At 42.9% G+C, this 22,535-nt stretch overlaps 2 protein-coding genes and 1 non-coding gene across 4 annotated transcripts; 1 reads left to right on the forward strand and 2 right to left on the reverse strand.

The window, feature by feature from the left end:
* Positions 1-691: 691 nt before the first annotated feature.
* Positions 692-3,125, reverse strand: LOC111256854. The gene is made up of 4 exons (XM_022825602.1): positions 2,193-3,125; positions 1,566-1,700; positions 977-1,249; positions 692-895 (listed from the first exon to the last, which is right to left on the reverse strand). The coding sequence occupies exons 1-3, from the start codon at positions 2,521-2,523 to the stop codon at positions 1,227-1,229; spliced, it is 489 nt and encodes a 162-aa protein (XP_022681337.1). The 5' UTR covers positions 2,524-3,125; the 3' UTR covers positions 692-895; positions 977-1,226.
* A 1,737-nt stretch (positions 3,126-4,862) lies between these two features.
* LOC101754454 lies at positions 4,863-8,902 on the reverse strand. The gene is made up of 9 exons (XR_002676815.1): positions 8,617-8,902; positions 8,397-8,531; positions 8,207-8,322; positions 7,035-7,313; positions 6,742-6,885; positions 5,441-5,558; positions 5,271-5,363; positions 5,111-5,188; positions 4,863-4,940 (listed from the first exon to the last, which is right to left on the reverse strand). It is a non-coding gene; the product is annotated as an uncharacterized serine protease YyxA (transcript).
* A 1,621-nt stretch (positions 8,903-10,523) lies between these two features.
* LOC101777957 (protein RCC2) lies at positions 10,524-18,418 on the forward strand. 2 transcript variants are annotated; one of them, XM_004960129.3, is made up of 16 exons: positions 10,524-10,886; positions 12,235-12,296; positions 12,362-12,429; positions 12,607-12,728; positions 13,169-13,274; positions 13,405-13,456; positions 13,540-13,657; positions 13,738-13,768; positions 13,945-13,968; positions 14,056-14,180; positions 15,455-15,536; positions 15,704-15,826; positions 15,928-15,981; positions 16,059-16,128; positions 16,721-16,754; positions 17,752-18,418. In XM_004960129.3, the coding sequence occupies exons 1-16, from the start codon at positions 10,655-10,657 to the stop codon at positions 18,093-18,095; spliced, it is 1,647 nt and encodes a 548-aa protein (XP_004960186.1). In that variant the 5' UTR covers positions 10,524-10,654; the 3' UTR covers positions 18,096-18,418. The 2 variants fall into 2 exon arrangements, with proteins under 2 accessions (XP_004960186.1, XP_022681126.1); XM_022825391.1 differs by having other exon boundaries at positions 17,755-18,418.
* The last annotated feature ends 4,117 nt before the right edge of the window (positions 18,419-22,535 follow it).

Below are 22,535 nucleotides of genomic sequence, written 5' to 3' on the forward strand. Positions count from 1 at the left end.
AGGGGAGGTGGTGGCGCGGGAGGACACGGACACGAGGAAGAAGGGAGGGGCAACGGATTGATTTTGGGAGGTGAACGGATGCGCAGTCGGAGTTGGACGAAGCCTGGCTTCACGGATGCGACCTGCCCTCTCGTTTCCAGCTAGCCAGGCTAAGAGGGTCGCGATGCATAAGCTAGGTCTCGCTAGTGGGCTTATGAAGCCTACCAAATAGGTGTAAACTATATAAGAGGAGTCTGGTTAGGACTTATGCACCCAACCAATCACTACCATAGTGTATGTTCAGATCTATAATAATATTTATGAATTTAGAAAAGTTAAAATGATCTACAATTTGGAACAGAGGGAGCATGATACGCATGCACGCGAACCAGTTGTGCAAATCGATTCACTTGACGACGCTATACTACACTCCATCCTTCAGGAAAATAGCACGTCGAGAATCGATAACAATCTCATCAGAAACCAAATCAACGAGCCAAAGCAGCTGCGCTGGAAGCAAGCAGGTGCGAGGTCGATTCCAAATCAAAACACGGACCATTACCCACGGAAGCTTGGAAACAGGTTCGAGGTCGATTCCAAAGCACGGACCAGTACCCCGGGACCAGTACACGGACTATTAGGATGAAAGGTATGAGCCAGCAAATTAATTCCAATTATTTTACCCATTAGAAAGCAGGATTCAACACCCGGCCCAACAAACAGAAGATGGACTAATAAACGTAAAATTAATCTACACTTCAATGAATGTAGGTAAGTTAACAAACCTGAACTTCAACCACATCTCAATGCATGTCATGATCGTAGAGATGGAAAGAACAGCAGCATTTGGTCTACTATAAAATGCCATCCCTGTGACATTGCCATCATGATCAATCACCTGTCCTCCATTGCCAGACTGCATCAAATAAATAAGACTGAGTTAAACGAGCAGTTAAGCAACAATACATTCCAAAAAAATTAATGCTATAATAATTACCACAGGGACTTCACAGCTGACAAACATCTGGTAACTGCGGTCCATATAATCTGATTCCTCCAACCATAATATTTCCCCATGCCTAGCCCTCAAGGACAATCCACTGTCCCTAGCCAAGATAAAAACCTCCTGACCATATTCTGGCCCAGATCCAATAGAAGGGCGCTGCAACGGGAGGTCTACATCGATCTCTAGTAGAGCAATATCATAATGATCATCGAAGAATATAAATTGTCCGTCCAAGATGGTTTTATTCGGCAAGCCAACAGATAGCTGAAAAGATGGGTTTGATTAGACATTGTTAAGTTGTGCAATACTTTCAAGATTAGGGATGAAATAATAACTGATCGGTAAAGCATCACCAAAACAAAAAGGACTGCATAAAGATAAACTGCAAGTTCTGTTTTTACTTTGGGTACGGGATCAATTAATGTACCCCCACTGCTGATGATTTTAGAACAAGTCACTATTAGAGTGCGGTGCTTCCCATTGGATTCCCTCTGACCCATGATGATGCCAGTGCATGATGTTATGTCAGCCAGGAAGAATTGTGTGTGAATCTTGCTATAAGTTTATCCGCTTATTTTACCGTGTGTGCTGGAGGAAATATTGACGATGGAGCGTGCCACACCCCGAACCACAACCTTTTCTCTTGAGCTCAGAACGGCATCTGTGGTACCTGGATCCTTGGGCTTCCTTCGCGTAGGAAGTTTCAGACGAGGATCTAAAGAAGGCATAATTGAAAACGTAGCAAACATTAGGTCTTGTTCCTTTTGTGGGTTGATAGTTCTATGTAAATATCTTAATTCTCCAACACATAGTACTCCACAAAACTGCATATGCACTCATACGAATATAGACTTCCAATACTTTACAAAACAATGACGCGTCAACAAAAAAGTAGCCTGTTTTTCTTATAACTCGAAAACGGGAATACATTGGACGTGGATTCAACCCACCATTGGACTAATAGGTAAAAGGATCTCTCTGGTGGAACTTGCAAAACTGAAAAACCTGTTGTTTTAGTGATTTATGGTTTTCAAAACTTCAGAGCTGCAACCCAAACAGCTCTTGCTCTGTCAAGACCAAAGTATTTTTTTTCCCCAAACCTAAGTCTAAATATACTGCACATCCAAAAAAAATAACCTAACGTACATCATAGAAGAAGAAATAGGTCTAATTTACAGGCAGAGCAAGAAGAAATTCAAAAGACAACCTTTTGCAGCAATCTCGCGGATCCTCTTGCACTCCCTGCTCCAGTTCCGCACATCCTTCCCCTTGCCTGTCTTTGGGAATGGCGGGAAGCGTAGACGCGGCGGGGTGTTGACCGGAACAGCAGGTGAGGCACTCGAACTATCTCCTACTGCTGCAGCCGGCGTCATCCTCTGCTGCGCCACCTCCTCTGTGCCAGTGTTGCTCCCACCCACCAACTCCGCCGCCGCAGCCTCAATCTTCATCCTCTTAGTAGGAACCAGCCCCGGATCAACCGACGCATTCGTTTCTAATGCGTCGGCCAGCGGCCCCGGACTGCCCTTCTCCGCCGCCATGAACGACGGCACACCCCGCTGGCCAACCGACACCGGTCGCCGGGCCCGGCTTCAGCTCTCCTCTAGGGCGAATCAATCCCCCTCTTTTTCCAGCCCACCAACTCCGCCGCCGCCGCCTCGATCTTCATCCTCTTGTTAGGAACCGGCCCCTGATCTCCGGACTCTTCCGTTGCTAATTCGCCCACCGAAGGCCCTGGATTGCCTCCGCTCCCCGCCATTGACGGCGTCAGATCGTGTCCGACAAGCCTGTCGCCCGTCACAGCTCCTTGATTTGGGCGGCCTCCTCTCCTCTCCTCTCCTCGCTGCTCGAACTGGCTTGGGTTGGATTCGAGCCCTCCTCGACTTTCCTTTTGTTGATGGAAGCGAAGGGGCGTACCTGATTGGAGTATGCCGGAACACAAGCCGAGCCTGAATCCAGTACGAAATCCGAACTCTCCTCGAGTAGTCTGAATCCTTCAGTTTGTTGTCCCAGGCAAGCGCCTCGGCCTGCCGGCGGGACGCGGGGACGGGGGAGGCGCGGGGCTGGGCTGTCGCCTGTCGGAGCAAGCCGTGACCCGTGAAGGCGACGGCAAGCAGCGCGCGGGAAGGAGCTAGCCGCGCCGCGGAGAGCGCAGGCGAGAGCTCGCGCCGTTGGCCTGGGCGTGGAGTCTAAAATGGGCCGCCATCAGTCAGTCTACTACCCACCCAATTGCTGTCTGGCCCGATTGTATTGTCCCCCGATGTCCCGGAAACTGGGTGTCCGTGTTCTTTCCCTACTACCGAATGTAGGTGATCAATTCCTTAAAAAAAAAAGAACGAAAGTGATCAATTCGATCCTTTCTTTGTTGTTTCGTCTTCCTTCCTTTTATTCTTCTTCGTAAGAAAAGAAGAAAAAAAACTTAAAAAATAATAAAATCCAAAATTTTGAAATCCTACTCGAATTTTCATTTCAAATTCCTGCACAAAGCAAAATTCATCTCAATTCAAAAAGGGTTCAACTTGATCGTGGGATTTTTGTCCTACTCCCAAAACGTTCCAACTCAATTCCAAGATTTTAACTTGAATTTAAGAGCCTGATTAGTTTGGTTCCAAAATTTGCCATGCTAAATCTTGGGCATGCCAAAACGCGAGCATGACAAAATTTTCTGCCGAAACCTGGGCACGATCTTTAGGATATCACTTCATCGGGTGCCAACCAAACAAGTGCCAAAAATTTATGGGCTTGCCTTAAATTTGGCTGGGGAAATTTTGGAGCCCAACCAAGCAGGCTCTAAGTTTGAAAAAAATAATGTTAAGTGAGGACTATGGTTGTGAACTTGTGATAAATCATTTTGTCTTTCGCAAAAACAATGATAAATCATTTTGCACCATCTGGGTTTGGCTGGAGAAGTGGAGCTCGACTAACGCTTGGCCCTGACCTCCTGGTTGTCCCGTGGCGCCATGACTTCTTCCGGTGGCCACAGAGCGTAGTCGATATGTGCAGGGGGAGACGGGGCGGCTTCAGATTTTGCCGCTCACAAACTGGCATCTCTGCTCCGTACGACGGATGGGACTGTCATTGAGACTTTGCAAATTCTTCCGAAGCAATTTGTAGCAAAACTGCAAAACCTGATATACACCGGTGACGATTCGGAGCTAAAGAAAGCAGTAGTGTAGATTAGGAGCCAAAGTGAGAGACCACGATTTTTTCCATGGTCTATTTAAAAGTTGAGATCTCTTTAAAGTTTGGCAATGAAAAATTGACAAATGGTCTATTTTAAATTCAGCATAACAAGAAATTGACTCGCATTCTTTTTTTTTTTGAAGGTGGTCATTGCAAAACTCCGTTCGGTCTTTCACAAAGAGAAAGGAGGTCGAGCCATTTTCCAAGTTCAATTCATATTGGAAATCAAGTGAGTCCAAACTATACTAAAACATAGTACTCCTATGAACAAACTAATATCCTTGTCCATACATCGCCGGGAGGAAATAAATAGGAGCTAAGATATTTCTGCAACAAAATATAACACCCAGAATGTCCCATCGTTATCTTGCGTCACCATAAGAAGTCATCAGCATTGGTAAACCTGAAATCCCACATGTCAGATATTGTGGAATGATTCCATGCCAGTCTTTTAACATAAAAAAAATACAACCATCAAAATTCCAACAATATAGAACATGGATGCACATCATGCAGCTTATTAGGAGCCTTGGCCTCACTTTGGCCCCAGCGTGCATGTAATACCAAGAACACTATCAAGCGTAAAGTTATAATGCTTATGACACGATTAATGGAACTGGTTTGAGATGAAATGTGCAAAACAAAATGGTAGAAAAGGTTCAAAAAGCTTACAATGTGTCAGTTAAGCATTGTTTTCTCATTCTGAAGCATGACAGAATTCAACAGACAAGGTGACGCTTCTTGTACCACGTTCAAGGAGATCATAAACTTCGAGCTACAAGAATCGAAGGAACACAAATATTAACATTTATTTGTTAGTTCAATTAATACTAGTTGGAATGGCGCGCCCTGCGCGTCTTGATAAAAAATATTGACTTAAAGCATCAATAAAAAAGAACACAAACTTTTTTGGCATTTTCATATTGCAAATAAATTCAAACATACCTTGAGATCTACAGTGGAGCTTGAATCAGTGCTTCCCTGCAAGAATCCCCAACCAAGAGAAAGAAGATAATCTTCCAACTGCAGATAAAATTTGACAGTATCAGCCATAGTGATATCTTCTAGATGAAAACAAGCAATAATTATTAGATACAATTTTCACCTGAGGTAGCGCTTGATCACGCAGCCCATCAAAAGAAACAATCACATCTCCATATCTAATGCCAAGCTTCTCAGCAGTAGAACCAATTGATACCTAGATAGGTCAAAATGATTACAGTGTTACCCAGTCTCAATAGAGCTCCATACACACTGAACAGAATGGAGTCATACCTTATCTACAATGTAGCCGTTGTTGATGTTGTGATCAAGAGATATCACCGCCTGGAGCGACACCTCCAGCAGCTCCACTGTCCTTAAGCTCAAACCATGCTCGGGGCGAGCAATACGACTGAAATAAGTCTGACTGAACCAATCAGCTTTAAAATATTGACCACAAAGCAGCCAAAGGCATTCCATAAGATCGTATCATTGTCACCTAAACAGTTAAGTGATATATTAGCTCGAGGATCATTTGGTATGTCTTAAAATACTACTGGTTTTCAAGTGACATTTTCCCTATTAAGGGTACACCACTAATTCTAGTTCAATGTCATACTACAGGATAACAACGTCATGCATGAAACTGATTATTTAGTATAATACTTCAGGGTCATAATCTAAAAGGGGAATATGGTTCTGGTGGTCCTCGGTCGTGTTCCTAGTTTTGTCTGTGGCTTGCCTGTAATAGTTCCTGTTGGGTGTGATTGCGTGGGTGTTCTGTACTTGGGTTGGGTCTTGACCGACCCTTTGTACTCCTTTTTTCTACCTTGATGAAATGACACGTAGGCATGCAGCTCTACTGCGTCATTCGAGGAAAAAAGGAATATGCTCAGAAAAGTTGTTTTCCTTCTCCCATGGCTTTCACTACGAGCTTTACAGGGTACCATTCAAAACAAGGTTGGTCGTCTATACGAGCCAATTGAAATTGATTTCCCCCCATACAGTCCCTTACTTTTGTTGAATTGTTGATAGCCGTTCAAGCTCCTCGTGTTAGATTCGACTTCAAAAGGCATTAGGTCTTAAGACATATTCAATAAGCTCTATGGACCAGATCGCATTTGTTGAAGTGAATCAAGCTAATAGCACGTTTGCACTTAATACCAGGTGTATGCACATAAAATTGGAACTTGTCCAAAGTCTGAGCAAATGCCATTATACTGGATGATTTGGATGTTTTAACTGATCCAAGCTTGTACATGTGGTATGACGGCAATGCCACTAGCCAATTTTCATGTCTACCTAGCAGGCTAGTAGCAATGTTGACGCGATGCCCTTTCAAACTTTGATAGTATGCGAGCTCCCACTTTTAGATTCATTAAACATGATAGAATATATTTCTACATGGGGTAAGGGGCAAGTTGCTCAGCTAAGTGAGTATATAAGTGTTAAAATGCAAATTCTATAAACATCAAACGAATTGCTACAACACTGCTTATAACTCAAAAAAGTATGTCAATTTTAAAACCAATTAGATGTTATAGACACTAAGCAAGTTATAACATCAGTGCGACAACGATAACAGGTTAACAAACCTGAACTTCATCCACATTTCAATGCATGTGAGGATGGTGGAGATGGCAAGAATACTAGAATTTGGAATTTGGACCACCATTATCAAATGCCATCCCAACGACACTGCTGCCATCATGATCAATCACTGGTCCTCCAGTGCCATACTACATCTTTTTCGAGAATACGTAGGACAGCTGCGTATCTTTATATTATATAAAAAGATAAGTGCCATACTACATCAAAGAAATACTACTGAGTAAGCTGCATGATGAAACAATAATGCAGTGCTGGAAAATAATAATACAATTATTACATTAGGAGTATTGCAGCTAAGCAACATGAGGTAGTTGCGGTTTAAATATTTTGGATCTTCGAACCACAGGACCCTCCCATGCCTGGCCATCAGATTAGAATCTTTGCCCCTAGCCAAAACGAAAACCTCCTGACCGTAGTTTGGATTAGATCCAAAAGAAGGGAGCTGCAAAGGTAAGTCTGACTCTGACGAGATCTCCAATAAAGCAATATCATAATACTTATTGAAGAACAAAAGTTGCCCCTCTAAGATGGTCCTATTTGGCAAGCCAATGTGTAGCTGAAAGGGTATAAGAGCTTTGATTAGATATGTTGTGCTACACGGTCAAGGGAATAGCCTATCAGATAAGCACCACGCAAAAAAAAAAGTAACTCTAAAAAGACAAAAAAAAACCCATAGCTTTGATATGTGCAGAGTGAGCAGATGATTCCATAATGTGGGGGCACAGGAAGTGTGTTGAAGCTAGTACTAGCGTGTCCGTGTTATGGAATGAGAGCGCAAAAGGATAATAAGAGATAAGCATAACGAAAGATGCAATACAAACTGTACCTAACTTGTCAGAAAAAATGAAAACAAAACAAGACATAGGCGTGCAAGTATATTTACATGGACATCATAAAAACTAGTATAATTGAACAAGCAGGACAAGATCTAAAATGAAAATGAACAGATAATGCATGTGGGCGTCTTTAGTGTATTCAAACACCAGGAAAACATGAACATAATCGGTACTAAGCCATCAAGGCGGACACATACAGGTGGGGTGCTAAATTACTGTGCAGACAAACATCTGAATTCTACAATGTAGCATGCTTGTTGTGGCTAAGGCAAGCTGAGGCATGTGAAGGCGTCACACATTTTAAACACAAGAGAATGAACTATTACCTGCAGGCTGCAAGCATTACAGTGCAGAGTAGAAGAAAATCATTTTTCAAAGAATTGAACATTACCTGGATTACGCTGGTAGACATTTTGCAATAGATGTCAACGATTAGTGAAAGAATGTGACGGATGTGATAACAGAGTACGCATATATTCAGTAGAAGTCTGCCATTGTGCCACAACAAGAGAAGGACAACACTAATTTGTAAAGTTAAGGCAAGTCTTAAGGGTGTAATACTCAAGGGTAGTATTGTAATCTCCTAATTCAACATAGAAAGCTTTGTCAGTACCTTAATGTTGGGACCAAGTCCATCAACAATATCAGAGCTAGTCAATATCCTTGCGCACTTCTTGGTCTCTTTCCAGCCGATGACAATTCTAGTTTGTTGGTCAATGACCTTCCCATCTGCAAAACATGTGTGGATGTTATCGTCAGCTTAGGCGTAATAAATCAGGCTCATGTTCATTGGCCGATTTTACCAAGCGCAATGGAGGAGACGCTAACGGTTGAGCGTGCCGCATCCCGGACCAGCGCCTTGTCTCTTGAGCTGGCCACACTCTCGGCCGTTTCCGGGTCCTCGGGCTCCACCACCGTAGGAAGATTGTCACGAGGATCTACAGAATGGTGGAATAAAAGATGCAGCAAAGGTTAATTGTGCAGTAGCAACCGTTCCGAGTTTTGAGTTGAGAAGACGGTGACCTCTTGCAGCAGGCTTGGAGATCCACCTGCGTCTAGTGCTAGGAGGGAGCGGTCGGGTCATGGTGGTGGGTGCGGCAGGTAAGGCATTGGAACCATCTCCTGCCACCGCCGCCGCCGCCGTCTTCCTCTGCTGCTTCTCCTCGCCGTCAGTGGTGCTCCCGCCCACCAACTCCATCACCTCCGCCTCAATTTTGATCCTCTTGTTAGGAACCGACCCCTGGTCTCCCGATTCTTTCGTTTCCAATGCGTTGGCCAGCGGGCCCGGACTGCCTCTCCTCGCCGCCATTAACGGCGATCAGCCCTTTGGCGGCCTCCTCTCCTCACCGCTCGAACCTGCGACGTGGGTTAGATTGGAACAGGTATTTCAGTAGTTAAACCTTTTCTTTTTTGTATGTAGATGGAGGCGAGGGAGTATATACTGTGTACCTGATTGGACTACTGGAATAGTATTCTGGAGCAAGCCGAAGTGCCGAACCCGACTCCAACACCAAATCTGGGCTCTCCTTTCCTGCGAATCTTGCCGTTTGTTGTCCCATGGCAAGGCGTCGAGCCACGCGGGGAAGGAGAGCGCCGGAGGTGCAAACGACAACGAGAGCATGCCGTTCTCCGGCGTCTCTCTGCTTAAAGCCATTGGTGGATTCCCAAGTAAATAAAAGAGTACTCTCAATAAAAGGAGTTCAATCAAATTTGGGGACCGAATTGGTAGGCATGGAGGGGATTTTGGGCCATTTTGCTTTGAAATTGGTGGTGTTAAGGTAGGTGGGAGTATCAGAGATTGGATGGAAGAATTTGCAACTCCTTTAAGCTATTAACCTTAATCGTTATTACAACTCTCTCATATAAGGATCTTTATAGGAGAGAGTCGCTCGTCTCTCACCTTATAGCTACTTCTCCAATTGTGACACATTTTATCGCATCTGCATCCCTTAATCAGCATCGCGCAACTTATAATCCTCTATCCGCCTCGTCTATATCCCTAATACCATTATTAAGTTGCATTTTCTCTAAAATAGGTCCAAGTCTAGCAATCTCTTGTAGATGAGCTTCAACTCACTACTAATCTCTCTTCTTTTTGTCTGGAATGAGCAGTACATCCGTTAGTTTTCAGTAGACGCGTCATAGCTTAAAAAAGTATTTGAAGGAGCAAATTCCTCTTACAATGTATCATCAATTGCTTACAAGATCAATGGTGTATTGAAATAAGAATCTGTTCACATAATTTTTATAGACTAAGAAATGCATATAATTGTTGATCAAAGTTTATGGTGTTTGACTTTCTAGAATCCTAAGATGCTTACTAAAAACGAACGAAGCAAATATCTGACAGTCCTAACATTCTAGGAAACAATTATGATCCTCTTTCGTATACACAGGAAACAATCTCGTGGGATAAACCGCGAGAAAGGCAAAAAAAAGTTCAACCATAGACATGTGAAGAACTAACCATAGCTGGAGGAGAACAAAACCAAATCAAGTGACAAGTGGGCCACCAACTAGTACTGGCCCACAAGTCATGCTCTTCGATGGCACCGTTGAAATATCTTCAGGTCTTCGGCCTTGTTTAGTTGGGGAATTTGGGAGGTGCCAAATTACTGTTACAGCACTGTAGCACACTGTAGCGTTTCGTTTGTATTTGTGAATTATTATCCAAATATTAACTAATTAGGCTCAAAAGATTCGTCTCGCAAAGTACAACAAAACTGTGCAATTAGTTTTTAATTTCATCTACATTTAGTACTCCATGCATGTACCGCAAGTTTGATGTGATGGGGAATCTTCTTTTTGCATAGTGTCAAAGTTGGGAGTTGGGAGTAACTAAACATGGCCGTTTAATTAGCCGGGTCCACTAGCCGAACCGAGTGTACTATAAATCCACACTGCGCCCACCCGCTCGCAAAAAGTTTCAATCTGGAGTGTCGCTTCTTTCAAATCCATCCTCCCTTGCTTCCCGTCCCCGCTTCCTCGTACCAAATCTAGGGTTTCCGATCGAAATCCTCCGCCTCCGCCGCCGCCGCCGCCGCCGCCACCACCGGCGATAATGTCGGCCAGCGCCGAGCCTGAGAAGGACGCCGCGGCCGCGGCCGCCGAGGGCGACGAGAAGGCGGAGGCGAAGGGCAGCGGCTCCGGCTGGGAGCTGCTGTACTGCGGCGGGACGAGCTTCGACTCCATGGGCCGGAAGGTGGTGGGCGGGGCGCAGGGCAACCTGGTGTCGCCGACGCGGTTGCGCCCGCTCGTGGGCGTCGACATCCGCTTCGTCGGCTCTGGCTGCAGTGAGTTCCCGGTGTCCTTGCCCACGATTGAGATGATGTGTACGCTAGCTTTTGGCGGGATGTGAGGAGCTGGAACTGATTGATGCTTAGAAATGCTTATATTAGTTTGTGATCATAGATGCAATCAAACGAAGGCAGGACGAGTTGGTCTGTAGCTCTTGTTTGGAGTTGGTGGATGCTTTCAGTGGTTGGATCACTGGATGAGTTCACGCTGAAATGTTAGCCTGTCTGGTTTTAGCATGTCTGTACAGGAAATGGCGGCAAAAATACGATACTATGGTCCAATGATACTATGTTTGTTGAATCGAATAATGCAGCGAACCTAGTTACAATCCCTTGATGAATTTCAGTTGTAAATCACGATCGGAAAATGGTGAACAATTCTAGTCAGTTACTTGAACAATGGAGTGGTATGCACAGCTGCTTGGAATTAGAAAAATAATGCGCCAACTGCCAATAGAGTATTGCTTCCTTGAGAAAATTAGTTTAGGGAGCAAGTGCAAAAGTAATTGAAAAGACCTTGTAATTTCATCAAAAGATGTAATTCAGATAGCTGCAAAATGGATTTGATTAAGACTATGGGGGTTTAAGAACTAACTGGCACTGACTTTGTTACTATATTTCCCATGATGAGCCTGCATGCACACCACATGTGTGCGCGCAGAGGGTGTGGGGGTTGAACAAATACAAATGGGTCGGTCTACTTGGACCAAAAACAAGAGTCGAAGTGATGGGAGCCCTAAAAGTCGAGTCCTACCCACATGCAAAAAAAAGGCGCACACAGGGTGAGGAGGGAGGGGGGGGGGATGAATAAATACATATGAGTCTGCCTACTTGGACTGAAAACAAGAGGTGAAGTGATGAAAGCCCTAAAAGTCAGTGCCCCCAGTTCTACCCTAACATACCTCTTCACCTTTTGCCTCCGCTGCTTCCAAGCCAACCTGCCACTCTTGTCCCTATCCCTCTGTGCACCTGGAGGGATGGACCAGATGCAGCATAGAGGCCAGGAGTGCTCATTGGTCGATAGGAGGCCATGACAGGGGCTGCGGAGGAGAGAGGGGGTTGGGGATGTTATTGTAACATTGTGGTGTGGAGATTGCTTAAGATGGAAACCCCCAATTTACTGTACCTTAATTCTAAAAAGTAACCTCATGCACGATTTGATCGATGAATAATTAAGGCACTATTGTGGATTGTGGCATAAGATCTCTTCTTTTAACTTAACAAATCATATGCAGGTTATTTTACCATGCTGTGTGTTTTGCTTTCTGTCATCCAAATTTCAACTCGACGGTAATTTGATAGACTTTTCAGTCTTTTTTAACAACTTATTTTAACATTTTCCCAGCCGCTTGCCACTGTGTTGCTTTGGATGCTGAAGGCAGATGTTATACATGGGGTCGCAATGAGGTAAAAATGTGAATAGTCAGTTGCACTTGTTCAACTTATTACTCAACACTGTTACTTTCTTGCAGAAGGGACAGCTAGGGCATGGGGATACTCTTCTGCGCAACCTGCCAACTGTTGTTTCTCAACTGTCAAAGTAAGATAATTGCATACAACACCGAACTCTTTGCCTGCAGTTTTCTTGCTAACATCTGTGTATAGTATTGGTAGACTCATTACCTGATTATGTAGTATGATTAATATGAGTGGTTTGAAGATGTTAAACAGTCTTCATGTGTTCCAAGACGTTAACAGACACTTGTTGCACCTGCAGATACAAAATCATCAAAGCAAGTGTTGGAAGAAATCATACAGTGGTTGTAACTGATGATGGGAAATCCTTCTCTTTCGGCCACAATAAGCACGGGCAGTTAGGGACGGGCTCCTTAAGGAATGGTTGGTACCCTTCACTTCTTATTGTCTCAGTCATGGAAGTGCCTGCACATACGATTTTGGTGCTGAAGCATTGTTATGTATTTCAAGTTTAGGCTATCATGGATATAAATACTCTGCTCGCATGTAGATATTTTAGTTTTTTCCTATTCTGTTTGATGACCCACTAGTACTTTGATGTAGAGTCTCATGTGAACTCAAAGTTATCTTGGAATACATGTTGACAATGTCATTTCACACTTTCCTTTTACCCCTAGTGACTAATTATAAGCAGTTTACTTTTTTAACCAGTTTGTGAGGTTGATAAACTTAACTTTGCCATATCCTTCAGCATAATGGTATTATCATTGTCCAAGACCGTTAATTAGCCTTGATAATCGTGTAATTTTCCCTGATTGGATCTTACATGTTGCTGTTATTCCTTGGTTCTATAATTGCTGCAGAAATTGAGTCATCACCAGTGCCCTGTATCGTTGCCGAAGCAACCACTGCTGTCTGTGGAGCTGATTTTACGGTCTGGTTGTCGTCAGTGGAAGGCTCTTCTATACTGTATGTCTTGCTGGAAATTCAAAAATAGAAATCTTGAACCTCATTTGATTAATATCTGCTTTGGCTGTAGTTAGTGGGTGTTGTTCGTCAGTTTTTTTGAGGCTGTATTTTATTCTTCTATGCTATTCAGTACAGCAGGCCTTCCCCAGTATGGTCAACTTGGGCATGGAACTGATAATGAGGTTGGTTGTTACTCCTTTTGCGCAGGTGGGCTATTCTTTAAATTTATTATCAATTCACTATGATTTGATTCATGCTATTTCAGTACAATGCTAAAGATTCATCTGTCAAGCTGACGTATGATCCTCAGCCCCGCCCACGGGCAATAGCTGCATTATCTGGGAAAACTGTAGTAAAAGTTGCATGCGGAACTAATCATACAGGTTTGTCTTCTTCTTTCTTTCTTTTGAGTCATCATGATTAACACTGATATCAACCCTGTTTCTTTACTTGTATGTTGCAGTTGCAGTTGATTCCAGTGGCTTTGTTTACACGTATGTGTTTTATTCACCATTTCTTAACACAATTTCAAGCTGAAATAGTTAATAGGCATGGGTGCCTCTTTATATGCTGTATGAAGTCCACATATGTGCAGGACATATCAATTTTTTCAGTTCTAATAATGTTTTCTATTCTCTTACTGTGTTTTTCTTTTGTGTGTGTTTGGCAGCTGGGGTTTTGGTGGATATGGAAGGTATGATATTATTGGCATGCATCCCACTGTAACAACGCTATAGTCCAAGCCCAACATGGTTCATATAACAGCTTGCTTGTTACTTAGGTTGGGCCACAGAGAACAGAAGGATGAATGGCAACCTCGCCTTGTAGAAGTCTTCCAGAAGCAAAATGTTCTGCCTCCTAATGCTATTGTCTCGGCTGGTTCCGCAAGTTCTGCATGCACAGCTGGTATGCTCTGATGCTCAAACAATTATTGTCATTTGCTATTTGGAGTGGGGATAATAGGTTTATGTGATATCTTAGTTGTTTGCGTGGTGAACTACCATTAATTATAAGTGCTGGTAAACTCTTTTGGTGTTTTCCCTGTGTCTAACTTTCCATGCGTGTGTGTAGAGGTTTCTCCCCCAACATTTAAGTGTTTGTCTCATGGAAATTGGTAGCAGAACAATAGTCCTCGATACTTGGTTATTTCATGAACCTTGACACTGTTTCTCTCACATTAGACATTAGTTCATGTAGGGCTAGTATTCACATGGGGAATGGGTGTATACAAACAAGCGCCCTTATAAAAGAGCATAAGGTAAACATTGCACATGCAACCATTTCTGTGCAAACTACCCATAAGCCTCTTCTCTTACAGTTACTTGACGATTGACATTGGATGCTGTAGATGATGAGAATCTAGATGTGGTTGAAGAGTTAGGCTCTGTTTGGCATTGTGATGGATCCTGCTGATCCCATATTGTGGAACCACTTTTGTTTGGGCTGCTGCTTCGAAACCGTGTTGCGGCCCAACTAGATATTGTTGCTTTCTAGACAACAAAAAATGGCTTTAGTTAGCTATCCACGTACCTGAACCACGAACAGTCTTTAGCTTCCTAATATAGTCTCTCTTTTTCCATTTTGACGGTGGCTCATGTTGCTGTGCTTCAGCTCTAGCATACCCCAACTTGCTTGGGACTAAAAGGCTTTTGTTGTTGTTGTATCAAATATAAAAATTCACTTGAGATAAATAGGTATATAGAATCATGTTGATTACAGCAGCTGCAAACTAACCCATTGTTTTATTTATTTAGAAGCACAAATTAAATGCTTCTGAGCTTATCAGATTGCTTGTGGATCAAGCTATTTATTGCAAGCCTATTGATCTGGTGACACTGTGTGACTTATGAACCTTGTGTCAACTGTCCTGTTTGTAGTCTAATGACTTTTATGCTATATCACTCCATATAGTGAATATTTTTTTTGAACTACACAACACATATAAATGTTTTTCTGCCTATAATTAAACTACACAATGTAATCTGGTCTATAATTAAACTATGTTGGATTTTATGCCTATTTGATGAAAATTTATTCCACATGCTGCTGCTATTCATTGCTTGTGAAAAGTATTATCTGTATAATTTGAACTCTGCTAACTAGGAGCCACCTGGTTGTATTGCAAAACCCATAATCAACAACATTGTTATTAATTTCTGGTTCTTTGGTTTGATTGCTAGGTGGTGGGCAGTTGTACATGTGGGGAAAGATGAAGAATACAGGCGATGATTGGATGTATCCAAAGCCTGTAATGGATTTAAGGTTCCTTACACACTTGTCGCAATAATGCAGAATTCCAAATTCTACCGCACTTATGTTATTGTTTGTCCTTTTTTGAGAGGCTGTTTGTATTTATCACTGTTAGCTGCCTGGTATAAGTATGTAATTATCCTTAGTTATCTGCTTAACTGTTGATTTGTTTCCTTCAGTGGTTGGAACATTCGCTGCATGGCTTCTGGTAACATGCACCACGTTGTGGGTGCTGATGATTCATGCATAAGCTGGGGTGTTGCCCAGAATGGGGAGCTTGGTTATGGGCCTAATGGGCAGAAGTATGTCTATATAAAAATGTTAAGAATATGTTGATTGTACAAAGGCTTCACTTATTCGATGATCTCATTGGCCATTGTTGTGCCATATATTTGTAATGTAGGTCATCTGCAAATCCCAAAAAGGTTGACATTCTTGAGGGAATGCATGTTACAAGGTAATACTAAATGACGCGTCACTTTCCATTCCCTGTTAACATTGCAGTCTGTATTAAATTGTGAACACTTTCTCCAGTGTCGGTTGTGGATACGGACTGTCTCTAATTGTTGTGGACAGGGCAAATATTGGTGATCGACTTGATAAGGTAACTTCATAACACTTTGTTGCATGGACTTTCCTGTCGCTTAATGTTAGGTTAAACATTCAGTTGAATGCTTTATCATGAGGTCACAAAAAGAAATTGGTATGATTAGTCACCAGCTGTCCTTTCCATGATGATAGGTGGCGGCATAGTTTCCAACTCTGATGAGTCTTCCATCGGATAATCTAATTTTAAACTAGATTTTTTTTCCGGCTCAACCACTGAATCAGAATGTTTTACTGATATCCCCAAATGATTGATCAACCGACAAATAAATAGATATAACTTGGAAATCACAATTGAATGAATCGGTCTTGCAAATATTGTCTATTTAACATGGCTTTAATTGTTATATTATGTCCTGATGAGAAATCTGTAGTCATATATTCCTGGATGACCTGTATCCTTTAGCAACATATGAAGCATATGAGATGAGATTGCAAGTTTACCTGGATTTTAATAACATGTTTCAACATCCAGCACTCTTTTATTGCCTTGAAGTATAGATGTCATGTTTGCCTTTTGCATCCTTTCATTGCTGTATTTGGTTTTAAATTGTTATATATTTTAATACACATTTTTTTTTGTTCCTCAGCTGGAGATTTATGATGGTGATACCTCCACTGAAGGTTTGTTTTGTCTCTTATTTTGTTTTGGAATAACACATTTAGGTGTAACTCTGCAAGCTTGAAACATTTTAATGCTGGGTAAAACACATCATAGTTTAGCTTGATCTGTTACAAAAGAAGCTATTCTTGTTTTGTAACCAGTGGCTGTCTAATTTAAGAGTTTCATAAATCATAACCATAGATATGCCTTTTTTCAGCTGTAGGGGGAGGGGTGGCAGGTTGGTCCACATAAACTTCAAAATTATGTGAAATCATTAATATTTTCTCTGCATGTAACTGAGATTACTAAAGAATTTAGTTGGCCTGTACCTGAACATTCACCTTGGTGTGGCATCTATCTAAAGGACACACTGGGGTTGGGCTGGGCCAACCTGTTTACCTGAAGACCTACCTCACTACCCTAGGATCCCAATTGTACTACTAGTCTACTACGATAGAGAACATGGAGGCCAACTGGCTACCCATTTTCTCTTGAATTGTGTCGTGCGATGCCTGATTTTTGGGTCCAAATAATCACTTGGACCTGAGCCATCATTAATGGAAAACGATAAAATGAAAGATACCAAGTTTATGAATTGTTTCATGTTGGATGTTTCTTTCATGTCTAGGATGAATATAATACTAGTAACTATGTTCTCGAGAGCAAATTATACGGTACTCCCTCTGTTTTTAGTAGGCGTATTAGAATTTTAAAGAGTCAGACTTCATAAATTTGACCAATGATTAGTCAAATTATATGCATGTTTAGTGTATATAAAAGTTATATGAATGGATTCTTATTTCAAATATCTTTAAATATGACATTAATTTTCTTGCAATTGATGATATATTGTAAGAGAAAAGGTATACCTCATAAGAAATTTTCAAATTCTAATACGCCTACTAAACGAATGGAGGGAGTACTATACACCTACTAAAAGCTTATTAACTGGTATCATTGAGCTTTGTGTTGTTTCCCGTATCTTGCTTATGGATGGATTTGAATTTACCACTGCAGTAGAGGTGGAGGTGCAAGCAGCCAAGAAGGCGTCTACCAGCACCAATTCCCGTGCCAACAAGCGCAAGAAAACCAAGGATGATTCTGAATCTGAAGAGGATGATGATGAGGATGAAAGTGAAGATGATGAGAATGGGGAAATAGAAGAGGCCAAGGGCAAGCGTGGCCGCAAACCCTCTAATAGGGGGAGAGGTAGGGGAGCCAAAAAGGCAGCCCCCGAGCCAAAGCCATCTGGAAGGGGCAGAGGCCGCCCTAAGAAAACTGAGAGTCCTGCTCAGAAAGCTGGAAGCTCAGGCGGCCGTGGTGGAAAGAGAGGAGGAAAAAGAGGAAGACCCCGGAAGTGATCATATGGTCTGCACTAAGGTGGTGTTGAAGTCAGATCAAGTGATCTCTAACACCTGATGTGATCCATCCATTGAAGATTTCATTTTGGTAGCAATGCCTCCAGCCTTACCTGAGTTTCGCCAATTGCAGCTATTCAAAAACTTCGTCTCGTTTTTTTGCCCCATTTCCAAATTGATTGTTCCATCTGACTGTAAGTGTAGAAATGCTTAACCTGTACATCTGTGTTCTTTGTCGATGTTAATCACACATTCGGTTAGGCTATTGTGAACCCTTCAATAGAATGATTTATCCTGTTCAATCCTATAGTCCCTTCAGTTGACCACCGGCACCTTGTGGCTGTGGTTGAGTAATTGATCAAAGGTTATTGTGCAGTCAGCAAAGCATGAAGGATTCCCGCACAAGAGTCCAAGGATTGAATTTACTTGATGCTGCTAGGTATGTCATGTCCTGTCAAATGATCTTGCTTTACTCTGTCATTCTGTGGATACAATTAGGCAGATTCTAGTGTGATGGTGTCTGCTTGATCTTGCTTTTTATTTTTGGTCTTAGCTTTTGTGGTCGCCCCAATCTGGGCTTGAATGAGCCTATTGACGCGGCAGGCTTTGTCCTGCGCCTGCGTTATCCTCTGAAGACCAAATCATGTTGTTTCGTAGGACCAGTTAAGGCCTCTAACTTTGTTACCCCGCTGTAGTCACGTACTTGTACTGAATCGCTGCTTATTTCCTATTCATTCCTGCGGTACTACTGGACCTGGGCGATTTGAATACTGTAGTGTAATGCATTGCCCCGTTCAAATAAATATTCATCAGATTATTCTTTGAATCTACTCATAGCGTACGTGGATCCGGAGTATTTTGGCGTCAATTTGATCGACGACACGATGCTTTCCCAGCCGAGCTACACTATGCGCAAGTAGGTGTACTAGGTCTTTAGGTGAAGTAGCTCGTGTCCGTGAACACTGAACAGTCTGTTGCCCGCGGAGAGAATTCAGCGATCAGCGAATCAGTACTGCAAGCCAAAACTATCGTGGCGTCAACACGCTGACTTGTGGGCTTCCGGATCCAACCGCCGCCGTTCACTGACTCCCGCAGTTAATTGAGTTACGTGATCGCAAGGACCAGCAGCGGCTGGACGGACATCTTCTTCCGTGCCATACGGGGTAACATGGGGTCCTTGGCACCCCATGATAATCTACTCCTGTATGGCTGTATGACATGTGAGGACGGCGACAAGGCGGCATGGATGAGGCGAGGACATCTCGGGGCGCCGGGGCAACGACGCCGCATGTGCCTGCTTCCCGTCCATGATCCGGCACCAGCAGGCATGTAGCGCCGGTGTTCCGGGCCATGCAATGTGGCGTGTGGGCGCGTATCGGGAGACCCGGGGGCCAGGATGGTTGGTTGGATTGGATTCCGTTCCGAACTGAACGCCCCATGCGTCACTGGGAGTTGGGGCTTATTTCGGAGTAAATTTCTTCAGTGGTGAATGGTCGTCAGCGTTGGAACTCCGGGAATGGAAACAGTCTCACCCACCTGTCTCATCTTGGTAGCTCACATTCTTGATCGATCGACCCATAGGCACCTGTTTGGCCTCCGGTAGCCTCTAACATCCATCATGCATGTACCAGGACAAAAAAGATACAGTACGTTATCGTCACATTCTAACCTGTACGTGCAGCTTCTGGGGGGTAGTTAATCTGACAGGACTCTGCGTTGTCAAAGGAATTAGGTGGCACGGATGGGAAGCACTGCAGGATGGCGCTCTTCTAGCTAACCAAAAAAACATTTTTTTTATCAAACTGGAATTTCATCTAGACGTATCATTAGGTGAACTCTCCCTGTCCTCGTGCCCAGCCCAGTTTATCAAGCCAAAAGTTGGGATTAGAGCCACTCAGCTAACCCCCTATCGTTTTCGTCCTTCCCCCTCTCTTGAAGGTTTCGAGCTGCGGCTAATGAGGTGCCCTGTCCCTGTTCGGCTTCCTCTTCCAAAGCCCATGATTCCCTTGCCGTGTGATGGAGCGGAAAAAGAAGAGATCGGTGTTAGTTGAGGTAGATTTGCATGCGGTTGTCCCGTTGATGTGCATCACCTTCAAACCTAAATATCCCCTTGTTTTGCCGTGCTGTATGATCTTGTCCTTTTATGAAGTCAGTGAAATATGTACCGGCAGAGTTGCTACCACAGGTTTTAAAAAGGGACAAGAAGATTCATGGAATGAAAAATTAAGTCAGCATGACCGGAAATATTACATTTCTTTAATAAAATATTAAAGCAAATGAATTTGTCTCATTTTTTCGAATGTCCACCCTCCCAGCTGCATAAGATTCTCTGGTAGCTCCCATACCAATTAGTCAGCATAGACGAGACAACCATCTTCTTCCCCCCCTCTTTCCTCAACTAGCAGATTCAACATCCCACCTAAAGCTGTTGATACTAGTAGGTTTTGCTGTCAAACATGCAAATCTGATTTGAAATTGAAGTCCCACCTCTGCCAACTATTTTAAAGCCTTGATTTCTGTTAACGTTTCGCTTCATTTCATTTCAGGGGAAATGTTCTGGTTGAAAAAAAAATCAAACGATTTTCTTGTATAAAGACTGTTAAGACTGACGAAGATTATGGAGTAACATGATATAACAAGTTGGATTTCCTCATTACATGATATAACAAGTTGAAATGCTGCCCCAACTGAATGGAAAGGCTTGGTAGGTAGATGCCCCAAATATGCATGCCTGTGTAACAAATGACAAGGCATCAGCCCACATCTATCATTGCAATTGCCTATGCATGCATATAGGATAACACAGCTATCCCATCATTGCCAACAAGGATCCACCATGTTAATGCATGGTACTACGTACAGATCGACAGATTAGGTCATTAGGACCGGGATTAGCTCCCAATAACGAATCAGAAAACCTTTCGTGCATGGGCGTCGTTGATTGCAGTCGTAATCGCAATTATTTTGGTATGGAAATGTTGTGTGCCTGTTCATGTCATTGCAGTCCCAGCTTCGGAGCTGCTTTTATCACCAACTGATGATTCTTGAGCAAGATGAGTTAGCACTGTATTTGTGACGTCTCTCCACTTCGTAAGCTTAACTTCACCTGAAGAGAAGGGAGCTAGATTGTTAGAATCTTTACATTTCGCTCCGATCATTGCAAAGTAAGTACCTCAAAGATCCTATAGGAAGTTTTGAAAATCAGGAAAAACCTTTTGAACTTTGAGGTGAAAAGAAATTTAGAAGCTCAGAAGAACTTATGGACTTTTTTTTTTGAAACGAAGGCCTGTTTGCTTCAGCTTATTCAGCCGGCTTATCAACCACCAAACAGTGTTTTCCTCTCACAACAAATCAGCCGTTTCAACGTTTCAGCCGGCTTATAAGTTGAAGCGAACAGGTCCTGGCAGTAGAGCTGCCGATTATATTAAAAAGAAGAAATCCAGATTGGATAAATACAATCGATAAAAAATGAAATAAGACAAAAACTGAACCAGGAAAACAAAACAACACTATAGACTCAGTCGCAATCAGCATCGCGCCAGTAAAGTGGAGAGGAAGAACTTATGGACTTATTCACACCTTTACTGTTTAAATGCATCTAGTCCTTGAATTTGTCATGTACAATTAATTCATTCTCCAACAACTATTTTGAAGAGTGTTGAAAAGAGTTATGAGAGGCTGCTGTGCTGTGCTAGTGTTGTATGCCAATAATTCAGTATATGCAAGATCCATAATGGGTGGACCTAATAATAAGGAAGCAACCCACTAGATCTCATTCTCAGATGCCAGTTTCCAGTCCCCTCTGTCTGATGGGCTGTGGCCTCAGACCTGCTCTGCCCTTTTTCCTCCAGAAGCAACATGGAGTAGCCTGTCACTGCCTCCCAACTCTCTGACAATGACCTCTCATTTTGGCACTAGTTAATCACATTCAAGCTAAAATAGTTGGAGGATCCCAACAAACCCTAACCTAATACTCTCCATCCGAAGTGATTTGAGCTAGCTGGTACATGGCATGCTGTCTCTGTGACTCCAATCACTGTTGTCTGCTCCTTTTTTTTTGGGGTGAGAGATTACTGTTATGTGCTTCTGAAACAAGCAACCTATTGCAGCGAGCAAAGAAAAAGCGACGCGAGGAAAGAACAAAAGGGGGTGTGGTGTGCCCCTTCGCGCATGACTTTTGTTATCCACTGAAGATATGCTCGGTGCTTTCCTTGCTTTCTTGCGCTTACGAAATGTCACAGAAAGACAACGAATCACGACCATTTATTTATTTGCTAATTCTCCTGCATTAGCTGACCTAAACCATACTTCAGAACTCAATCGACTTCAACACCTGACAAAAAATAACACCGAGTCAGTAAGTATTCACCGGTTGTTCCTGTCAGCCACTCCGCTCCAGCAGCATTGTTGCCGTTGCTGGTTGAAAAACTGCCATTTCTGAGC

Source organism: Setaria italica, chromosome III (genome assembly GCF_000263155.2).
Source record: "Setaria italica strain Yugu1 chromosome III, Setaria_italica_v2.0, whole genome shotgun sequence".
NCBI lineage: Eukaryota > Viridiplantae > Streptophyta > Magnoliopsida > Poales > Poaceae > Setaria > Setaria italica.

What these genes read in the sequence shown, in the direction of transcription:
- LOC101777957 (XM_004960129.3), top strand. Translation starts at nt 10,655, where the DNA reads ATGTCGGCCAGCGCCGAGCCTGAGAAGGACGCCGCGGCCGCGGCCGCC. An exon ending in GTGGAAGGCTCTTCTATACT is followed by an intron (nt 13,275 to 13,404) that starts GTATGTCTTGCT and finishes TATGCTATTCAG; the next exon opens with TACAGCAGGCCTTCCCCAGT. An exon ending in GGCATGGAACTGATAATGAG is followed by an intron (nt 13,457 to 13,539) that starts GTTGGTTGTTAC and finishes ATGCTATTTCAG; the next exon opens with TACAATGCTAAAGATTCATC.
- LOC111256854 (XM_022825602.1), bottom strand. Translation starts at nt 2,523, where the DNA reads ATGGCGGCGGAGAAGGGCAGTCCGGGGCCGCTGGCCGACGCATTAGAA. An exon ending in CCGCGAGATTGCTGCAAAAG is followed by an intron (nt 1,701 to 2,192) that starts GTTGTCTTTTGA and finishes TGCCTTCTTTAG; the next exon opens with ATCCTCGTCTGAAACTTCCT. An exon ending in TATTTCCTCCAGCACACACG is followed by an intron (nt 1,250 to 1,565) that starts GTAAAATAAGCG and finishes CCATCTTTTCAG; the next exon opens with CTATCTGTTGGCTTGCCGAA.